This window comes from Sorex araneus, chromosome 2 (assembly GCF_027595985.1).
Source record: "Sorex araneus isolate mSorAra2 chromosome 2, mSorAra2.pri, whole genome shotgun sequence".
Lineage (NCBI taxonomy): Eukaryota > Metazoa > Chordata > Mammalia > Eulipotyphla > Soricidae > Sorex > Sorex araneus.
This window is the reverse complement of record NC_073303.1, coordinates 356,288,861-356,304,571: the sequence shown is the minus strand read 5'-3', so window position 1 is coordinate 356,304,571 and position 15,711 is coordinate 356,288,861. Positions and strand designations below refer to the sequence as shown.

The following is a 15,711-nucleotide window of genomic DNA, read 5'->3' as shown; positions in this document are numbered from 1 at the left end:
TATCCGGGTACAGAGGACACACAGAGACCGCACGGTTGATCGCTCCAACCTTTTCCAGATCTGGGTTACACAAAGAGCCAAACCATGCCCGCCCTGGCTCCGGTTGCACTCAACAACCTGAGAGCTCCTCATCCCACGTTCTCACGAAGAAATCCATACCCTGAGCTCCAAGTCCTGGAGAGAATCCGCTTGGATTTGGGGGTCTTCGAATGCAGGCTCTGTCTTCTGACTTAGGGAGAGAAAGGACAAAGTCCGGAGTGCTGAGACTAGATTGAACAGCAAGCACGGCCAGCGTTCGCGCCCACACGGAGGGAAACGTGACTCTGAGAGATGATTCAACGCTGAACACATCGCCTTGTAGGGACCCCATCTACAGTAGCATGCCTTTTTATGTTTATTTTTTATTATTATTTTTTTTAATTTAATAGTTTGTTTTTAATTAGTGAGTCAACGGGAGGCTACAGTTACAGATTTATACATTTTTGTGCTCATGATTCTCCCTTACAAAGTTTGATAACCCATCCCTTCACCAGTGCCCGTTCTCCACCACCAGGAAACCCAACATCCCTCGCCCCTTCCCCAGTCCTGTCTCCCCACACCCCACACTGCCACTGTGGCAGGGTATTCCCTTTTGTTCACTCTTTCTGATTAGGTGTTGTGGTTTGCAATAAAGGTGTTGAGTGGCCATTGTGTTCAGTCTCTTGTCTTTATTGGGCCCGCATCATCTTTCCCCCCTACATGACCTCCAATCATATTTGACTTGGTGTTCCCTTCTCTGAGTTGCCCAGAATGAGAGACACCCTCCAGCTTATTGAAGATAAAGGTATCTTCAAAGCATGCCTTGTTAATGAGTGAATCGAAATGAGTTACAGTTACAAACTTTCATGGTTGCGTTTCAATCACAGAAGTATCAAACGGCCATCCCTCCACCAGTGCAATTTCTCCATCCTCGATGTCCCTTGATCTCCCCTCCCCCCGCCCCCGCCCCCTTGAAGCCCTCCATGGCTCTAGGGCAGGCCATTTCCTCGAGAATCACTCTGTACTTTGGGGTATTTTGGTTAGCCATGCAGAGACTCAGAGGCTATCCCTCTGATCCTCTAACTACGTTCGGCACACATCTCCCATCCTGAACGATTCCACCCCCCTCCGGGTTTTCTGCCCACACCTCTGTTTTCGGGCACTCGGGGTGTTTCCAGTTTCTGCCATGGTGAATGGCGCTGCCCTAATGAACATAGACGAGCCGACGGTGTTTGAGCTGTGTGGGTTTGGACCGTCAGGCTATATTCCCAGAAGCGGTATGGCGGGGGTCCCTGAGAGCTCGATTTCTACCTCTTTGAGGCATGTCTGTCTCGTTTGGCACAAAGAGCGAACCGGCCGGCATTCCCGGCACCCGGGAATTGAGGGTCCCTTTCCCTGCACTTCCGTGCCCGCACTGACTGTTCTGATTCTTTTGGATGTGTGTCAGTGTCTATGGCGTGAGTTGCTATCTCCTTGCTGTTTGCTTTTGCATCTCCCCGACGATTCCCGAGGTCGGACGCCTCCCCATGAGCCTGGAAGCCATGCGGATGTCTTCGTTGAGGAAGTTCTGTTCATGTCTTCTCCCCGTTTCTTGATGAGTACAGGCGCTTTTTCCTTGGATAGTTCTCCCAGTGCCTAGTAGAGCTGTGATATTCAAGCCTTAGGAGAGGGGTATTGCTTCAATCATCATTCCAATTCCAGGGGCCGTCTCTGAGTCTCGTTCACCGTTTCGGCTGAGGTGCACACGGTTCTTAGGTTCATAGGCTCCCGTGTGTTCATCTTGGTTGGCGTCCGCTTGCTTGGTCGGCGCTGGCTCCTCGTGGAACACGCCTGCAGCTTCATGGGCGTGGAGGGATTGCCCGTATTCCTCAGGGACCTTTTGCATTCAGGCCTGATGTGGAGATCTTCATCCACGTGGAACTGACTTGTGTGCATGGCCTAAGGTAGAGGTCAGGTGTACATTTTTTGCCCCCATGGAGCTGTCCAGTTCTGCAAGCATCCCTCGTTTATGTGCTCTCTCTCCCTCTCTCTTTCTCTCTTTCACAGGGACACACACACGCACACACACACACAGACACAGGGAGGTTCCGGGAGGACGTTCGAGGGGCTGGGATGACAAGCCACCCCAAAGGACCCAACTCTTTTCATTTGGACAAGATTCCCATCAGCCCTCCCCATTCCTCACAGCTTGGGTTCCTGTGCTCACACAGCCCTCGGGAATGATTTCCGTTCAAATTCTGGATCCCTGGATGCGTTTGGGCACCAAGGAGGCTCCTGACTACATGACATGGCGCTCCAGAGAAAGCACAACTGTGGTCACAGCAAGCCGAGTTGAGGCAAGCCAAGACGGCGCGAGGAACGCCGGAGAGCTACTCCTCCACGAGGGAACGACAGGAGTTCCAATTGGAGTTTTCTGCAAGTTGTTCAAAGTCACCAGGCCCAGGTTCCTGAGAGGAACTGCCACGAGATGCCATGATTGCAGACGGGACAGAGAACGGGTGCCACGGGACGGGGGGAGTGGGACAGGTGAGGCAGGCGAGTGAGTGTGGATGGGTAAGAGATGAGTCACGGTGGAGCCCCTCCTGGAGTGCAGGTTGGAGCGGGAAGGGGGGGGTGCGGGGGGGATTTCCAGGCATCCCCAGGCCGAACGTCCCGCAAAGGTGCGCCACAGCCGGCCGTTGCACGGAGGACCAAGGGGCGGCGCGGGGGGCGGGACCTGGGGTCCAGGCTGTGTCCAGAGGGTACATAAGCGCGCGTCTGGCGCCACTCCCACTGTGCACCTCGCCGCAGAGACAGAGCTTGGCAGAACTGCGCCGCACCGCGCCGCCCAGGAGCCCGAAGGCCGGCCACTGCCCGACGTCAGCTGCGACTCCTGCACCTGCCGCGAAGCTCACCTCCACCCTTCGGGCCGCAGCGCCTTAGCCCAGCCCGCAAGGGCCGCACCTGCAGGCCCCCTCGCCTCCACCTCGGAGACATGCAGCCAGAAGGCCAGGCCCGCCCGGCGCCGGACGCCACCCTGGACAAGCTGCAAGCTCAGCTGGCCCTCCTGCCCAGACCCGCCAAGCTCCTCAAGGCGCTGACCAGGCTCTCCGCGCTGCCGCCCACCGCCGCTCTCCTGGACGACTCCCGCCTCAGCAAGGCCCTCAGGCGCCTGCGCGACTACCAGCAGCCGGCCGCTCTGGCCGCACGCTTGCTGGACCGCTGGAGTCCGCTCCTGGACGCTCCGGCCCCAGCCGAAGCCGGCACCGCCAGCCCAAGCAAGAGCCGGGGCCGGAAGCGCTCCAGGGAGGCCCGAGCGGGAGGAAACTGCGGCCAGCAAGAGCCCACGGCCCCACGCGCGGACACACCGGACGCCGCAGAACCCGCGCCCCAGGGACCCCCGAGGACCGTGCCTCCGCTGAGGATCAAACTCACACGCCTTCCTTCGGGGGCGAGGGCAGCGGGGACCCCCACCCGCTGCCCCCGCGGGCACGCAGACAGCGAGTCCCAGGCCCCCGCACGCCTGTCTCGGGAGGAGTGTCTCGACTACCAACCGCCACCCAGGAAAAAGCAAAGGACCAAGAGCGCACAGGCGGGGCAGGAGCCCCGCACCCAGCACGCTCAAGGGAGTGGGGGAGGCGACGACGACGACGACGACGACGATGACCACTGGGCCTTGGAGTCAGCCGACGGGCCCCCAGCCCGCCCAGAGGACCCGCGGCCTTCCACACGCGAAGACCCCCAGCTGGCAACGGCCCTCTCGGACAGCCTGGCCTGCCGGCCAGACCCCGCTCCCGCTCCGGGAGACGCGGGGGAGGCCCCGCTCCCGCACTGGGACTGGGGGTCCTTCGGGCAGCCTTCGCCCCCACGCCAGCACGAACCGGACTTGGCCCCGTGCAGAGTCAACGCCAAGACCCGCGTGTTCGCGGGCTCCAAGCGAGCCCACGGCCCCGCCGTGCCCAGCCTGCGCCAGCTCTGCACGCGCCTCCTGCAGAATCACCTGGATGCCATCGGCCCGCTGCCGCCCGCCTCCTACTCTCTTCTCCAGCCCGTCCTGCGCAGCTGCTCGCCGGATCAACTCTACCGCATCGAGACCTGCAACCCGGGCCTCGTGCCCCACGCAGACCACCTCTGGAAGGCTCACTGTGCCCAGAAATTTCCCACGGACACGCCGAGACCGGGGGAATCCTGGCGCGACGCCTACCTGAGGCTTCAGCTGGCCAGAGAGCAGCGCCTCCAAGCTCTCACCCTCAATTTCCGCTCGGCCCGCCTCACCAAGTTGCAAGACGCCCGCACCAAGATCGTGGTCTTCCACGGCCCAACCGCAAAGCCCTTCCCACTACCGAAGACGCCCCACGTGGACCCCGAAGAAGCCATTCGGCACGAGACCGAGCCCCACTCAGCCCCAGCCCCCACCGCCTGCCAGCCAGAGCCCCGCACCAACGCCCCCACCTCCCTTCCTCCGGCGGGCCTGCCCGAGGCCACCTCGGCCAACCCAGGCCCTGCCGCTTCCCAACGCACGCAGGCCTTCGCCAAACGCAAACCCAACAAGCCAATGCCCCGCCTGATGGCCAAGTCCATCAAAGACTTCAGGACATTGCTCTCCCGGCGCTAAGGAAGACGCACAGAGCCTAGGGCGGCGGCAAGGAAACAGTGCAACCCACGCTAGCACTTCCTGCGGCTCCCAGGGCTCGCCCCTGACAAACCGCCTTCTCACACCCCGCTCCCTCTCCCGCAAAAACCCTCCCGAAACCCCCAGGCTTGAACTCGGCCGATTCCAGAGTGATGGCGGGTCCGGAGGAGGATTGCAAACCAACCCCTGGGGAAACAAAGGAAAAAAGACCTGGGCGTTGGACGGCAACACGCCACCTCCTCCATGGAGCTCTGGCCACCCAGCCGGAGAGCGAACCCAGTCTTCTGTCGCTGGTCCTCTGCTTAGGTGGAGCGCGGCGGGTGGGATCCCGGCCATACTCGCTAGATACCAGACCCATGGCACACGCTCCCTTCCCACCAGCACCGACGCGTCTGCTACTGAAGCCAGGCCACCCGCCCGCACAGGACCCGCTTTCACCGGGCAGCTCTCACACTTTCCTGCTCCTGCCGTAGGCTGAAAGCCAGGCCGGTGGGAACTGCTGCCTGACTGTGTGTCAGGGACCACCACAAAAGTCCCCTCCTTGGAGACAAACTGCTCCAGTCCTGGGGCCTTTCTAGCTGATGGAGACAGGGAGAGGGAGAGAGAGACAGTCAGAGAGAGAGAGAGAGAAAGAGATAGGGAGGGAGAGAGAGACAGAGACATCAAAGACAGCGCTCACGCACATCGGTATTGGCCCGTATGTGTCTAGAGGATACACAGAGACTGCTGGGTTGATCGCCCCAACCTGTTTCAGATCTTGGTTACACAATCGGCCAATGACTGCTGACCCTGGGCCCGGTCGGACAGAGGAAGCTGAGCGCTCCCTATTCCACACCCTTCACGAATAACAACCAGACCTTCGGCTCCAACACCTGGTTCAAACGGACTTGCAATCCATGCCCGGCACCGCTCTGTCTTCTAAGTGAGAGGGCGAAAGGGACAGAGCGTGGAGTGGCTCTGGAACACCAAGAGGAACACCAAGCACCGGCGTTCACGCCTAAACAGAGAGAGAAAGCCTGAGCCCGAGACACGAAACAGGGCTGAACATGCTGCCTTGACTGGGCCCCCACCGGCAGCAGCCCCACCTTAGGGCCGCCTACAGTCCCCTGAGGAACCTGTGCGAATGAGCCGCGAGCGGCCCTGTGTCTCCATCCTGTCCCCCTAGCAAACACACAGCCCCCAAGAAGTTGCAAACACCGTTAGGCCGCCCAGCCCCTGCTCACACCCCCCTCGGGAATGACTACTTTTTTCAAATTCCAAGACCCTGGGAACGTGCCAGTCTCTTGCCAGGCTGCGGACAGGAGATGTGACTGAAAGAACGCACAGATGGGGTGCGTCACAGCCATCTCACGGGGGCAAATCCACACATCAGAGGAACGCTGGGACACGCGACTTGGGATGACTCCAGGTCCGAGTCTAATTTTGCTAAGCTGTGCAAAATCACCCGGGGCGTCGGGGATCAAATTCAGGCCCACTTTGCTCAAAGGGATGGGCACCATATTCCCCCACGATTCCAGAGGGTCCAAAGAACAGTTTCCATGGGCCACTGGGACAGGTGGGGTAATTGAGTGAGTCACCGTGGGCACGATGAGTCACCGTGGGAATCCCCTTCCGCCCCCCACCCCCACCCCCCGGGGGGCCCACCGCAGAGCCAGCCGTCTGCACACAGCCCCACCCTAAACAACCCGACCGGGTGGGTCACAGCCCGCTATTCCATGGAGGACCCTTCATGCCCTGCGGTGGATGGGCAGGCCCGGGGGGCTTCAGGGCACGGCCAGTGGGTCCAGAAGTGCGGGTCTAGCGCGTGTCAAATCGCTTCCAAATAGGTGCCCAAAGCCAGTCCCACACATCCAGCGCCAAGACAACGACGGGACACCCAGGACCACGAGCTGAACGGCACCTGGCACCTGCTGTCTGACACTGTGTCAGGCACCACACCAGCGGTCTCCTCCGAGCAACAAGAGTGCTCCTTCCTCGGACCTCTCTCGCGCAGTGGTCAGACGCGTAGAGCGTGCAGATCGGCACGTGTGCATATCCGGGTACAGAGGACACACAGAGACCGCACGGTTGATCGCTCCAACCTTTTCCAGATCTGGGTTACACAAAGAGCCAAACCATGCCCGCCCTGGCTCCGGTTGCACTCAACAACCTGAGAGCTCCTCATCCCACGTTCTCACGAAGAAATCCATACCCTGAGCTCCAAGTCCTGGAGAGAATCCGCTTGGATTTGGGGGTCTTCGAATGCAGGCTCTGTCTTCTGACTTAGGGAGAGAAAGGACAAAGTCCGGAGTGCTGAGACTAGATTGAACAGCAAGCACGGCCAGCGTTCGCGCCCACACGGAGGGAAACGTGACTCTGAGAGATGATTCAACGCTGAACACATCGCCTTGTAGGGACCCCATCTACAGTAGCATGCCTTTTTATGTTTATTTTTTATTATTATTTTTTTAATTTAATAGTTTGTTTTTAATTAGTGAGTCAACGGGAGGCTACAGTTACAGATTTATACATTTTTGTGCTCATGATTCTCCCTTACAAAGTTTGATAACCCATCCCTTCACCAGTGCCCGTTCTCCACCACCAGGAAACCCAACATCCCTCGCCCCTTCCCCAGTCCTGTCTCCCCACACCCCACACTGCCACTGTGGCAGGGTATTCCCTTTTGTTCACTCTTTCTGATTAGGTGTTGTGGTTTGCAATAAAGGTGTTGAGTGGCCATTGTGTTCAGTCTCTTGTCTTTATTGGGCCCGCATCATCTTTCCCCCCTACATGACCTCCAATCATATTTGACTTGGTGTTCCCTTCTCTGAGTTGCCCAGAATGAGAGACACCCTCCAGCTTATTGAAGATAAAGGTATCTTCAAAGCATGCCTTGTTAATGAGTGAATCGAAATGAGTTACAGTTACAAACTTTCATGGTTGCGTTTCAATCACAGAAGTATCAAACGGCCATCCCTCCACCAGTGCAATTTCTCCATCCTCGATGTCCCTTGATCTCCCCTCCCCACGCCCCCGCCCCCTTGAAGCCCTCCATGGCTCTAGGGCAGGCCATTTCCTCGAGAATCACTCTGTACTTTGGGGTATTTTGGTTAGCCATGCAGAGACTCAGAGGCTATCCCTCTGATCCTCTAACTACGTTCGGCACACATCTCCCATCCTGAACGATTCCACCCCCCTCCGGGTTTTCTGCCCACACCTCTGTTTTCGGGCACTCGGGGTGTTTCCAGTTTCTGCCATGGTGAATGGCGCTGCCCTAACGAACATAGACGAGCCGACGGTGTTTGAGCTGTGTGGGTTTGGACCGTCAGGTTATATTCCCAGAAGCGGTATGGCGGGGGTCCCTGAGAGCTCGATTTCTACCTCTTTGAGGCATGTCTGTCTCGTTTGGCACAAAGAGCGAACCGGCCGGCATTCCCGGCACCCGGGAATTGAGGGTCCCTTTCCCTGCACTTCCGTGCCCGCACTGACTGTTCTGATTCTTTTGGATGTGTGTCAGTGTCTATGGCGTGAGTTGCTATCTCCTTGCTGTTTGCTTTTGCATCTCCCCGACGATTCCCGAGGTCGGACGCCTCCCCATGAGCCTGGAAGCCATGCGGATGTCTTCGTTGAGGAAGTTCTGTTCATGTCTTCTCCCCGTTTCTTGATGAGTACAGGCGCTTTTTCCTTGGATAGTTCTCCCAGTGCCTAGTAGAGCTGTGATATTCAAGCCTTAGGAGAGGGGTATTGCTTCAATCATCATTCCAATTCCAGGGGCCGTCTCTGAGTCTCGTTCACCGTTTCGGCTGAGGTGCACACGGTTCTTAGGTTCATAGGCTCCCGTGTGTTCATCTTGGTTGGCGTCCGCTTGCTTGGTCGGCGCTGGCTCCTCGTGGAACACGCCTGCAGCTTCATGGGCGTGGAGGGATTGCCCGTATTCCTCAGGGACCTTTTGCATTCAGGCCTGATGTGGAGATCTTCATCCACGTGGAACTGACTTGTGTGCATGGCCTAAGGTAGAGGTCAGGTGTACATTTTTGCCCCCATGGAGCTGTCCAGTTCTGCAAGCATCCCTCGTTTATGTGCTCTCTCTCCCTCTCTCTTTCTCTCTTTCACAGGGACACACACACGCACACACACACACAGACACAGGGAGGTTCCGGGAGGACGTTCGAGGGGCTGGGATGACAAGCCACCCCAAAGGACCCAACTCTTTTCATTTGGACAAGATTCCCATCAGCCCTCCCCATTCCTCACAGCTTGGGTTCCTGTGCTCACACAGCCCTCGGGAATGATTTCCGTTCAAATTCTGGATCCCTGGATGCGTTTGGGCACCAAGGAGGCTCCTGACTACATGACATGGCGCTCCAGAGAAAGCACAACTGTGGTCACAGCAAGCCGAGTTGAGGCAAGCCAAGACGGCGCGAGGAACGCCGGAGAGCTACTCCTCCACGAGGGAACGACAGGAGTTCCAATTGGAGTTTTCTGCAAGTTGTTCAAAGTCACCAGGCCCAGGTTCCTGAGAGGAACTGCCACGAGATGCCATGATTGCAGACGGGACAGAGAACGGGTGCCACGGGACGGGGGGAGTGGGACAGGTGAGGCAGGCGAGTGAGTGTGGATGGGTAAGAGATGAGTCACGGTGGAGCCCCTCCTGGAGTGCAGGTTGGAGCGGGAAGAGGGGGGGGCGGGGGGGATTTCCAGGCATCCCCAGGCCGAACGTCCCGCAAGGGTGCGCCACAGCCGGCCGTTGCACGGAGGACCAAGGGGCGGCGCGGGGGGCGGGACCTGGGGTCCAGGCTGTGTCCAGAGGGTACATAAGCGCACGTCTGGCGCCACTCCCACTGTGCACCTCGCCGCAGAGACAGAGCTTGGCAGAACTGCGCCGCACCGCGCCGCCCAGGAGCCCGAAGGCCGGCCACTGCCCGACGTCAGCTGCGACTCCTGCACCTGCCGCGAAGCTCACCTCCACCCTTCGGGCCGCAGCGCCTTAGCCCAGCCCGCAAGGGCCGCACCTGCAGGCCCCCTCGCCTCCACCTCGGAGACATGCAGCCAGAAGGCCAGGCCCGCCCGGCGCCGGACGCCACCCTGGACAAGCTGCAAGCTCAGCTGGCCCTCCTGCCCAGACCCGCCAAGCTCCTCAAGGCGCTGACCAGGCTCTCCGCGCTGCCGCCCACCGCCGCTCTCCTGGACGACTCCCGCCTCAGCAAGGCCCTCAGGCGCCTGCGCGACTACCAGCAGCCGGCCGCTCTGGCCGCACGCTTGCTGGACCGCTGGAGTCCGCTCCTGGACGCTCCGGCCCCAGCCGAAGCCGGCACCGCCAGCCCAAGCAAGAGCCGGGGCCGGAAGCGCTCCAGGGAGGCCCGAGCGGGAGGAAACTGCGGCCAGCAAGAGCCCACGGCCCCACGCGCGGACACACCGGACGCCGCAGAACCCGCGCCCCAGGGACCCCCGAGGACCGTGCCTCCGCTGAGGATCAAACTCACACGCCTTCCTTCGGGGGCGAGGGCAGCGGGGACCCCCACCCGCTGCCCCCGCGGGCACGCAGACAGCGAGTCCCAGGCCCCCGCACGCCTGTCTCGGGAGGAGTGTCTCGACTACCAACCGCCACCCAGGAAAAAGCAAAGGACCAAGAGCGCACAGGCGGGGCAGGAGCCCCGCACCCAGCACGCTCAAGGGAGCGGGGGAGGCGACGACGACGACGACGACGACGACGACCACTGGGCCTTGGAGTCAGCCGACGGGCCCCCAGCCCGCCCAGAGGACCCGCGGCCTTCCACACGCGAAGACCCCCAGCTGGCAACGGCCCTCTCGGACAGCCTGGCCTGCCGGCCAGACCCCGCTCCCGCTCCGGGAGACGCGGGGGAGGCCCCGCTCCCGCACTGGGACTGGGGGTCCTTCGGGCAGCCTTCGCCCCCACGCCAGCACGAACCGGACTTGGCCCCGTGCAGAGTCAACGCCAAGACCCGCGTGTTCGCGGGCTCCAAGCGAGCCCACGGCCCCGCCGTGCCCAGCCTGCGCCAGCTCTGCACGCGCCTCCTGCAGAATCACCTGGATGCCATCGGCCCGCTGCCGCCCGCCTCCTACTCTCTTCTCCAGCCCGTCCTGCGCAGCTGCTCGCCGGATCAACTCTACCGCATCGAGACCTGCAACCCGGGCCTCGTGCCCCACGCAGACCACCTCTGGACGGCTCACTGTGCCCAGAAATTTCCCACGGACACGCCGAGACCGGGGGAATCCTGGCGCGACGCCTACCTGAGGCTTCAGCTGGCCAGAGAGCAGCGCCTCCAAGCTCTCACCCTCAATTTCCGCTCGGCCCGCCTCACCAAGTTGCAAGACGCCCGCACCAAGATCGTGGTCTTCCACGGCCCAACCGCAAAGCCCTTCCCACTACCGAAGACGCCCCACGTGGACCCCGAAGAAGCCATTCGGCACGAGACCGAGCCCCACTCAGCCCCAGCCCCCACCGCCTGCCAGCCAGAGCCCCGCACCAACGCCCCCACCTCCCTTCCTCCGGCGGGCCTGCCCGAGGCCACCTCAGCCAACCCAGGCCCTGCCGCTTCCCAACGCACGCAGGCCTTCGCCAAACGCAAACCCAACAAGCCAATGCCCCGCCTGATGGCCAAGTCCATCAAAGACTTCAGGACATTGCTCTCCCGGCGCTAAGGAAGACGCACAGAGCCTAGGGCGGCGGCAAGGAAACAGTGCAACCCACGCTAGCACTTCCTGCGGCTCCCAGGGCTCGCCCCTGACAAACCGCCTTCTCACACCCCGCTCCTTCTCCCGCAAAAACCCTCCCGAAACCCCCAGGCTTGAACTCGGCCGATTCCAGAGTGATGGCGGGTCCGGAGGAGGATTGCAAACCAACCCCTGGGGAAACAAAGGAAAAAAGACCTGGGCGTTGGACGGCAACACGCCACCTCCTCCATGGAGCTCTGGCCACCCAGCCGGAGGGCGAACCCAGTCTTCCGTCGCTGGTCCTCTGCTTAGGTGGAGCGCGGCGGGTGGGATCCCGGCCATACTCGCTAGATACCAGACCCATGGCACACGCTCCCTTCCCACCAGCACCGACGCGTCTGCTACTGAAGCCAGGCCACCCGCCCGCACAGGACCCGCTTTCACCGGGCAGCACTCACACTTTCCTGCTCATGCCGTAGGCTGAAAGCCAGGCCGGTGGGAACTGCTGCCTGACTGTGTGTCAGGGACCACCACAAAAGTCCCCTCCTTGGAGACAAACTGCTCCAGTCCTGGGGCCTTTCTAGCTGATGGAGACAGGGAGAGGGAGAGAGAGACAGTGAGAGAGAGAGAGAGAGAGAGATAGGGAAGGAGAGAGAGACAGAGAGATCAAAGACAGCGCTCACGCACATCGGTATTGGCCCGTATGTGTCTAGAGGATACACAGAGACTGCTGGGTTGATCGCCCCAACCTGTTTCAGATCTTGGTTACACAATCGGCCAATGACTGCTGACGCTGGGCCCGGTCGGACAGAGGAAGCTGAGCGCTCCCTATTCCACACCCCTCACGAATAACAACCAGACCTTCGGCTCCAACACCTGGTTCAAACGGACTTGCAATCCATGCCCGGCACCGCTCTGTCTTCTAAGTGAGAGGGCGAAAGGGACAGAGCGTGGAGTGGCTCTGGAACACCAAGAGGAACACCAAGCACCGGCGTTCACGCCTAAACAGAGAGAGAAAGCCTGAGCCCGAGACACGAAACAGGGCTGAACATGCTGCCTTGACTGGGCCCCCACCGGCAGCAGCCCCACCTTAGGGCCGCCTACAGTCCCCTGAGGAACCTGTGCGAATGAGCCGCGAGCGGCCCTGTGTCTCCATCCTGTCCCCCTAGCAAACACACAGCCCCCAAGAAGTTGCAAACACCGTTAGGCCGCCCAGCCCCTGCTCACACCCCCCTCGGGAATGACTACTTTTTTCAAATTCCAAGACCCTGGGAACGTGCCAGTCTCTTGCCAGGCTGCGGACAAGAGATGTGACTGAAAGAACGCACAGATGGGGTGCGTCACAGCCATCTCACGGGGGCAAATCCACACATCAGAGGAATGCTGGGACACGCGACTTGGGATGACTCCAGGTCCGAGTCTAATTTTGCTAAGCTGTGCAAAATCACCCGGGGCGTCGGGGATCAAATTCAGGCCCACTTTGCTCAAAGGGATGGGCACCATATTCCCCCACGATTCCAGAGGGTCCAAAGAACAGTTTCCATGGGCCACTGGGACAGGTGGGGTAATTGAGTGAGTCACCGTGGGCACGATGAGTCACCGTGGGAATCCCCTTCCGCCCCCCACCCCCACCCCCCGGGGGGCCCACCGCAGAGCCAGCCGTCTGCACACAGCCCCACCCTAAACAACCCGACCGGGTGGGTCACAGCCCGCTATTCCATGGAGGACCCTTCATGCCCTGCGGTGGATGGGCAGGCCCGGGGGGCTTCAGGGCACGGCCAGTGGGTCCAGAAGTGCGGGTCTAGCGCGTGTCAAATCGCTTCCAAATAGGTGCCCAAAGCCAGTCCCACACATCCAGCGCCAAGACAACGACGGGACACCCAGGACCACGAGCTGAACGGCACCTGGCACCTGCTGTCTGACACTGTGTCAGGCACCACACCAGCGGTCTCCTCCGAGCAACAAGAGTGCTCCTTCCTCGGACCTCTCTCGCGCAGTGGTCAGACGCGTAGAGCGTGCAGATCGGCACGTGTGCATATCCGGGTACAGAGGACACACAGAGACCGCACGGTTGATCGCTCCAACCTTTTCCAGATCTGGGTTACACAAAGAGCCAAACCATGCCCGCCCTGGCTCCGGTTGCACTCAACAACCTGAGAGCTCCTCATCCCACGTTCTCACGAAGAAATCCATACCCTGAGCTCCAAGTCCTGGAGAGAATCGGCTTGGATTTGGGGGTCTTCGAATGCAGGCTCTGTCTTCTGACTTAGGGAGAGAAAGGACAAAGTCCGGAGTGCTGAGACTAGATTGAACAGCAAGCACGGCCAGCGTTCGCGCCCACACGGAGGGAAACGTGACTCTGAGAGATGATTCAACGCTGAACACATCGCCTTGTAGGGACCCCATCTACAGTAGCATGCCTTTTTATGTTTATTTTTTATTATTATTTTTTTTAATTTAATAGTTTGTTTTTAATTAGTGAGTCAACGGGAGGCTACAGTTACAGATTTATACATTTTTGTGCTCATGATTCTCCCTTACAAAGTTTGATAACCCATCCCTTCACCAGTGCCCGTTCTCCACCACCAGGAAACCCAACATCCCTCGCCCCTTCCCCAGTCCTGTCTCCCCACACCCCACACTGCCACTGTGGCAGGGTATTCCCTTTTGTTCACTCTTTCTGATTAGGTGTTGTGGTTTGCAATAAAGGTGTTGAGTGGCCATTGTGTTCAGTCTCTTGTCTTTATTGGGCCCGCATCATCTTTCCCCCCTACATGACCTCCAATCATATTTGACTTGGTGTTCCCTTCTCTGAGTTGCCCAGAATGAGAGACACCCTCCAGCTTATTGAAGATAAAGGTATCTTCAAAGCATGCCTTGTTAATGAGTGAATCGAAATGAGTTACAGTTACAAACTTTCATGGTTGCGTTTCAATCACAGAAGTATCAAACGGCCATCCCTCCACCAGTGCAATTTCTCCATCCTCAATGTCCCTTGATCTCCCCTCCCCCCGCCCCCGCCCCCTTGAAGCCCTCCATGGCTCTAGGGCAGGCCATTTCCTCGAGAATCACTCTGTACTTTGGGGTATTTTGGTTAGCCATGCAGAGACTCAGAGGCTATCCCTCTGATCCTCTAACTACGTTCGGCACACATCTCCCATCCTGAACGATTCCACCCCCCTCCGGGTTTTCTGCCCACACCTCTGTTTTCGGGCACTCGGGGTGTTTCCAGTTTCTGCCATGGTGAATGGCGCTGCCCTAACGAACATAGACGAGCCGACGGTGTTTGAGCTGTGTGGGTTTGGACCGTCAGGCTATATTCCCAGAAGCGGTATGGCGGGGGTCCCTGAGAGCTCGATTTCTACCTCTTTGAGGCATGTCTGTCTCGTTTGGCACAAAGAGCGAACCGGCCGGCATTCCCGGCACCCGGGAATTGAGGGTCCCTTTCCCTGCACTTCCGTGCCCGCACTGACTGTTCTGATTCTTTTGGATGTGTGTCAGTGTCTATGGCGTGAGTTGCTATCTCCTTGCTGTTTGCTTTTGCATCTCCCCGACGATTCCCGAGGTCGGACGCCTCCCCATGAGCCTGGAAGCCATGCGGATGTCTTCGTTGAGGAAGTTCTGTTCATGTCTTCTCCCCGTTTCTTGATGAGTACAGGCGCTTTTTCCTTGGATAGTTCTCCCAGTGCCTAGTAGAGCTGTGATATTCAAGCCTTAGGAGAGGGGTATTGCTTCAATCATCATTCCAATTCCAGGGGCCGTCTCTGAGTCTCGTTCACCGTTTCGGCTGAGGTGCACACGGTTCTTAGGTTCATAGGCTCCCGTGTGTTCATCTTGGTTGGCGTCCGCTTGCTTGGTCGGCGCTGGCTCCTCGTGGAACACGCCTGCAGCTTCATGGGCGTGGAGGGATTGCCCGTATTCCTCAGGGACCTTTTGCATTCAGGCCTGATGTGGAGATCTTCATCCACGTGGAACTGACTTGTGTGCATGGCCTAAGGTAGAGGTCAGGTGTACATTTTTTGCCCCCATGGAGCTGTCCAGTTCTGCAAGCATCCCTCGTTTATGTGCTCTCTCTCCCTCTCTCTTTCTCTCTTTCACAGGGACACACACACGCACACACACACACAGACACAGGGAGGTTCCGGGAGGACGTTCGAGGGGCTGGGATGACAAGCCACCCCAAAGGACCCAACTCTTTTCATTTGGACAAGATTCCCATCAGCCCTCCCCATTCCTCACAGCTTGGGTTCCTGTGCTCACACAGCCCTCGGGAATGATTTCCGTTCAAATTCTGGATCCCTGGATGCGTTTGGGCACCAAGGAGGCTCCTGACTACATGACATGGCGCTCCAGAGAAAGCACAACTGTGGTCACAGCAAGCCGAGTTGAGGCAAGCCAAGACGGCGCGAGGAACGCCGGAGAGCTAC

The 15,711-nt window shown here is 59.2% G+C and overlaps 2 protein-coding genes across 2 annotated transcripts; both read left to right on the top strand.

The window, feature by feature from the left end:
* Positions 1–2,992: 2,992 nt before the first annotated feature.
* LOC129401889 (elongin-A-like) lies at positions 2,993–4,612 on the top strand. Its single transcript, XM_055124841.1, has one exon. It carries the CDS (start codon positions 2,993–2,995, stop codon positions 4,610–4,612), a length of 1,620 nt encoding a protein of 539 aa, XP_054980816.1.
* A 5,040-nt stretch (positions 4,613–9,652) lies between these two features.
* Positions 9,653–11,272, top strand: LOC129401888 (elongin-A-like). The gene has a single exon (XM_055124840.1). It carries the CDS (start codon positions 9,653–9,655, stop codon positions 11,270–11,272), a length of 1,620 nt encoding a protein of 539 aa, XP_054980815.1.
* Positions 11,273–15,711: the final 4,439 nt, after the last annotated feature.

Excerpts from the sequence above, each read along its gene's own strand:
- LOC129401889 (XM_055124841.1), top strand. The coding sequence starts at position 2,993 with ATGCAGCCAGAAGGCCAGGCCCGCCCGGCGCCGGACGCCACCCTGGAC.
- LOC129401888 (XM_055124840.1), top strand. The coding sequence starts at position 9,653 with ATGCAGCCAGAAGGCCAGGCCCGCCCGGCGCCGGACGCCACCCTGGAC.